Genomic DNA, 6,451 nt, shown 5'->3' on the forward strand with positions numbered 1-6,451 from the left:
GGGGCTATTGTGAATAAAGCTGTTATAAATATTCACGTACAGTCTTCTTGAAGACACTTGTTTTTATTTCTCCTGGGAACATTCCTAGGAGTGGCATTACTGGGTCATACAGGCTGTTATGTTAATTTGATAAGAAACTGCCAAGTATGTTTATATTTTACAAACAGGCCGTGTCAGTTTACATTCCCACCAACAATGTACAAGAGTTCCAGTTGCTCAGCATCCTTGCCAACACTGGGTGTTGCCCTTCTTTTTTAGCCATTTTAGTGGATGTGTAGTGAGCTCGCTGTTTTAATTTAATTTGCATTTTCCTGGTGATTAATGATGTCAAACATCTTCTCATGTGCTTATTTTGGCCATTTGCATATCTTTTGTGAAATCTCTTTATGTTTTTTATTGGGTGCTTGTCTTCTTAATGAGTTATAACAGTTCTTTATACATTCTGAATAAGTCCTTTGTCAAATAAATGTAATGTGAGTATTTTCTGGGACCAATTTTGTATTGTCAGCAGCTAGTACTGTGCCTGACACAATATAGCAAGTGGTCAGGTCATACTGAATATTAGAGTTATCATCGGGCAGAAAATAGCATTTATAGAGGCCAACAGTACCAACTCCAAGAACTTCATGGAGAGTCTCTGAATCCACACAGCCCCTTTCCCTCCCTGAAAATTCAAGGGGAGGACTTCCCTGGTGGCACAGTGGTTAAGAATCTGCCTGCCAATGCAGGAAACACGGGTTCAATCACTGATCCAGCAAGATCCCACATGCGGCAGAGCAACTAAGCCCGTGCACCACAACTACTGAGCCTGCGTGCCGCAACTACTGAAGCCCGCGCGCCTAGAGCCCATGCTCCATGACAAGAGAAGCCACCGCAATGAGAAGCCCACGCACCGCAACGAAGAGTAGCCCCCACTTGCTACAACTAGAGAAAGCCCACAGGCAGCAACGAAGACCCCTCACAGCCAAAAAAAAAAAGAAAAAAAAATTCAAGGGGAGATGGAAAAAAGAGACCAGGAAGCAACAGGTGTTTGACACCATACACTGTACATTTATTTGTCAATATTGATTCCATAGTCAGAATAGAAAGCCCAGTTAGGATATCAGATATACTCAGATGGGTCACATCATATATACATCTGTGTGTTTATGCTTATTTCTAGATTCGTGCTGAGGCAATTGCCACTTATGCTCTCTGTGGCTTTGCCAATTTTGGTTCCCTAGGAATAGTGATCGGCGGACTCAGTAAGTGAAAAGAATATTCTCCAACAACAGATATGATATAAACATTCTTCCAATCTCCATGTTGCTCTGTAACATTATTTGTGTCCAAAAAAAAGAGCCCTGCAACAGCAATAAATTCTTTTGGGTCTATTTTTTATCCCTGCTCTGCAATGTAGTTTTTCCCATGTCTATTCAAGCTAATGTCGGGAAAAATTTGCTCAAATGTACAGGTGTTATTCCACTCAAAGATGACAAATAGATTACACTTTGTCTGCCAATTCCAATAGATTTATAATGACCAGCTAGAGAAGGATTCTGAGGGCCAGTGGAAATTCAATGGGAAAATGCCATGATTAATTAATTCTATGCCACCATGGGCAAAGAAGGATATGGTGACAGATGAGTTGCAGATATTTGGAATCCTTCCTTGAAACCCATTTGCCTTGTCATGCCCTCATGAACATACTGTGAGTTCTCCTACACCAGAGAAACTTCTCTGGACGTGGAGCTCATCACTAAGCTCCTGAATCTTGAATTCTCCAGCTCAGTTTAAAAAAAGAAAAGTCAACAGACCTGAGACTCTAGCCCCAGAACAATTCTCAAAGGCTGGGAATTTGGAATTCTAATCAATAGGCTCAACATTAATCTGCCATGCTTGCTTCCACATTTCCCAGCATCCATAGCTCCTTCCAGAAAGCATGACATTGCCGCAGGAGGAATGAGAGCTCTGATTGCGGGGACCGTCGCCTGCTTCATGACAGCCTGCGTCGCAGGTACTGCATTGCATCCTCTGTGTCCGGTCTTCCTGTGCTCAGAGGATGGCAGCTTTGGGGGGACGGTGCCTCTGCAGAGAGCTGAGAGGCACAGCTGCCATTAAGCAGATTGTGAAGTGAAATGTGTGGAGCATGGTGGAGAAGCCAAGATTAGAAGGAGAGTTCAGTGACTTCATTAATTAAATAAACAGAACTCTGTTCCACTTCCAGGCATGCTTACCAGCACTCCTGTGGACAGCAACTGTCATCACATTTTGGAGAATGCCTTCAACTCCAGCTCAGTTAGAAACACAACCGAGGTAGTATCTTGTTGCCAGAGTCTATTGAGCAGGTATTGTATTCTTGATGATAACTTCTTTATATCCATCATTAATAATAAAAATAGACCAAAAGACCCCAACCACTTATTTCTGTAACTTCATAACTCTTAATATAAGAACTTGTCTGGCAGTTCTAACCACCTTTCATCTTGACTAACTAAGACTAGAAACCATAGCACTAACCAGCGCTCCTCAAACATTTTAATATGCCCCCAGCTGTGTATTAGGTGCTTTGTATGAATTAGCTCACTTAAACCTTGCAGCTGCTGTATAAGTTAGGCACTACTGCTTTTTTAAGCATTAGATAAAATCTGGGCTTGGGGAGGCAACGTCACTTACCCAAGCAAAATGAGTGCAAGCAAGATCAAGATAGAAAGACCCAAGAAAATTTGGGTCTTTCTGCCCATGTAGCCCATGCCCTAGTAGTTACTAGGTACTGCCTCCCTTTCAAGGGTATCAAGCAATGCAGGCTTCCCTGACAACATGATGATGGTGATGCTACAGTGGATGAGGGGCCATCAGTGACCCACGCCAGCCACCCCCATTCTGTACAGTCTCTATCTTCAGAAGCAGTATCACCACTCCATCTGCCCTTCTTAATGTGCACGTGTTTTTATAAGGATTGCTTCTATCCTTTATCCTTTTACTCTAGAGGAAATAAGGTGAGTCTTTCAGGCCAAACAGGATTTAAGAGTCAAAACTACTTCTCTGATGCCTCTGTCCTTAACCCAGCCTAACTGGAATGTGAGGCAGGATATCAGCTTCTCGCCCTATGCAATCTCTAATATGTCATCTTCTGCTCTTCTACTGTTTCTGTTTTCTAAGGTTCAACTAACTGTTTTATTCTACTTTTCACCAGCACTCTTGTCAACGGTTCCGGTGAGGTCATCCCAGCAGGAAACCATAGCCTATATTCTTTGAAACACTGCTGCAATTTGTTGAATCCACCAACACTAAACTGCAGTTGGATTCCTGTTTGAGTTCAGCCACTTCTCCAACAGAAAAAATTTGAAAAAGGTTTTGGAATACCTTGAGTAATTTATTTGTGTTTTCATTTTTGTTCATGCACAAGAGTAATTTTTTTTGATTCATGTGTAAATAGTTGACTTGTGTTTGTGTGTGTGTGTGTGTGGTGATGGTGGTGATGATGAAGTAGGAACCTAAATGCCCAAAGGACTCTTTATCTCCAAAGTACAATATACTAGGATATTTCTAATTATTGATCATTTGTATCATATTTTTCTTGGAACTTACTGTGCCCTTTCAGTATTTAGACTTTATTTTAGAAAAAATATAGTTATGTGTCTTTTCCCTCTGTTCTCTATGTTCTGGTGTCATCCTTCATAAAAGCCTATGGAATAGTGTGTCAGGGATGCCAATTATTCATATGCTGGTTCTCCTTTGTTTGCTATGGCTATTATTTTTCTTTCTCACTCTTTTATCTCTTTGTAACTGTTTGCATTTTTCTATTCTATTTTATTCCTGAGAGTTAATTAAGTTTCTTCCTTTTCAAATTCAAAAATTAATATTCACTTCTAATAAAAGTGGCAATTTTACACATACACACAACTTTCTCTCCACCCTGTTCACCCCAGCTCTCTTTCCAGTACCACACCCTGAGATTATTGTTAATGGTCTAGTACATGCATCTTTCTCTAAACATATAAAAATGTGGCAGATTTGTTGTTTCTACACAAGTAGAATGAATCGATTTACATATCACTTTCATCTTCTTTTCACTTGGAGTGTGTGTGATTTTACATAAAAGAGATGATATACACTCTGGGGGAGGGAGGGAGTTAGAGGTTTTATTTTCTTTCTACTTGCTTCCTTCTTCCTCTCCCCTGCCTCATCACATAGAGGTAACCCAAGTTAAATAACCTGATGCATCATTTTCTGTACCTTTTTTATGTTCTGATCATATTTTACAAACATATCTATCTATTGAGGATTGGAATGGTAGTTTTACAATACTGGTATTACTCACATTTTTATGTGGTTTACTTTTCTTCTATAAAAATACTTTGTAGATATTCTAGTCCACTGGCAAACTTTAACTATTCTTTTCAAAGACTTCATAATAGCCCACGACATATTATATATATGTATACTAGTCATTACTCTATGCACAAGCATTCACTTTGTTTTCAGTTTTTTGTTTTTGTTTTTGTTTGGTGTTTTTTGGTTTGGCTCGGTTTGGTTGTTTTGTTTTGTTTTGGTTTGGTTTGGTTTGGTTTGGTTTGTTTGTTTGGCTACTTTGAACTGTGCTTGTCAGTTTATATACCAGTGCTTTCATTTTCTATAGCAGTGCTATCTGATCAAAATATAATGTAGGGCTTCCCTGGTGGTGCAGTGGTTGAGAGTCCACCTGCTGATTCAGGGGACGTGGGTTTGTGCCCCGGTCCTGGAAGATCCCACATGCCGCGGAGTGGCTGGGCCCATGAGCCATGGCCGCTGGGCCTGCGCGTCTGGAGCCTGTGCTCCGCAGCGGGAGAGGCCACAACAGTGAGAGGCCCATGTACTGCAAAAAAAATATATATATATATATATATATATATATATATAAAATGCAAGTTGCATGTAATTTGACAATTTTTAGTAACCACATTGAAAAAGTAAAAAGAAACTGGTAAAATTAACTTTAACAATATATTATTATTATATATTAGTAATACATTTTTTCAATGAGATACTTTATATTCCTTTTATTGCATTAAATCTTTAAAAAATCTAGTGTATATTTTATACTTAGAGCTTATCTTGAGAAGCTAAATTTTCATTGGCAAGACAATCTGTAATTAGATCTCATAAAATTTACAACTGAAAAATAAATTTACATACCCAGGTTGTTCCAGATAATACCTAAAAGTTTTCCAATAACTGAAATTAATATCAGTTTTTAAATTTTAGTTCCTCAGTTCCATATATGAAATAGCTCCATATTTCAAATATTCATGATTAACATAATGGACAATGAAATTTTACAGGATGATTTCCTACATGAATTGAAGTGTGTGTATATATTTGGTATTAATATATGTTGCCAGACTGCTTCTTAGAGAAATACATTGTCTTAATTTTCATCTGCTTTGCAATATAAATTTTCCGATGTGTTTTATTCATCTACTTCTGTGAGATATTTCCTTTTAAATACTATATGTTCACATAAGTTGCATGCTGATTTCTTTTTTAATGTTGTTTCTTTTTTAATGTTTGAGGGAGGGAGATATTATTCCTGAGCCATATTATGGGAAAGGATAGTAAGGGTAGGATCAGGCAAATCAGCTGGTGAGCACTTGAGGCTCGTTGCCTCCAGAAACTTTATCAATCCCCTGTGAACATTGTGAGTGGCTCTGGGCTGGCTGGAAGTTTCCCTTTTCCCAGTGAAGCCAGTCGATGGAGAGTTTTGGTGGACGGTGATGTCTTCACTCTTCTTTGGCAGACATAGAAGCTGGAGGGCTCTTTGTTCCTCACAGTTTATCCTTCACCAAGCCATAGTCTTCTAAGATGTCAAAGATGGAGTGTCTGTGTGTTTCCTGTGTGTTTCCTCAGTTGTCACCTGAGGTCACTTAGTGCTGACAGCATGTTGCTGTCAGTCTGTGCACCCTGACCTTGTTTCAAGCCAAGGCTGTGAGATCTGCTTTGAAGAATTCTGCATTATCTTGTCTGTCCATGAAATCCAAAGTCCCTAGCCATCGTTCTGAGTCTATCTTTCACACTGACACAGTTTTCACTAATCTGAAAGCCCTTTTTTATTTTATTTTATTTTTTAAACATCTTTATTGCAGTATAATTGCTGTACAATGGTGTGTTAATTTCTGCTTTATAACAAAGTGAATCAGCTACAGCTATACATATGTCCCCATATCTCCTCCCTCTTGCGTCTCCCTCCCCACCCTCCCTATCCCACCCCTCTAGGTGGTCACAAAGCACTGAGGTGATCTCCCTGTGCTATGTGGCTGCTTCCCACTAGCTATCTATTTTACATTTGGTAGTATATATCAGTCCATGCCACTCTCTCACTTCATCCCAGCTTACCCTTCCCCCTCCCTGTGTCCTCAAGTCCATTCTCTACATCTGCATCTTTATTCCTGTCCTGCCCCTATGTTCTTCAGAACCATTTTTTGAAAGCCCT

At 39.5% G+C, this 6,451-nt stretch overlaps 1 protein-coding gene across 1 annotated transcript in view; it reads left to right on the top strand.

The window, feature by feature from the left end:
- The window catches only part of SLC28A3 (solute carrier family 28 member 3), a 56,610-nt gene extending 53,314 nt beyond the window's left edge, over positions 1-3,296 (top strand). The window contains exons 15-18 of the mRNA XM_007467449.1: positions 1,163-1,244; positions 1,898-1,996; positions 2,207-2,327; positions 3,176-3,296. Coding sequence (XP_007467511.1) covers positions 1,163-1,244; positions 1,898-1,996; positions 2,207-2,327; positions 3,176-3,296 — 423 coding nt within the window. The remainder of the gene's footprint in view (positions 1-1,162; positions 1,245-1,897; positions 1,997-2,206; positions 2,328-3,175) is intronic.
- Positions 3,297-6,451: the final 3,155 nt, after the last annotated feature.

This window comes from Lipotes vexillifer, unplaced genomic scaffold (assembly GCF_000442215.2).
Source record: "Lipotes vexillifer unplaced genomic scaffold, Lipotes_vexillifer_v1.1 scaffold917, whole genome shotgun sequence".
Classification (NCBI taxonomy): domain Eukaryota; kingdom Metazoa; phylum Chordata; class Mammalia; order Artiodactyla; family Lipotidae; genus Lipotes; species Lipotes vexillifer.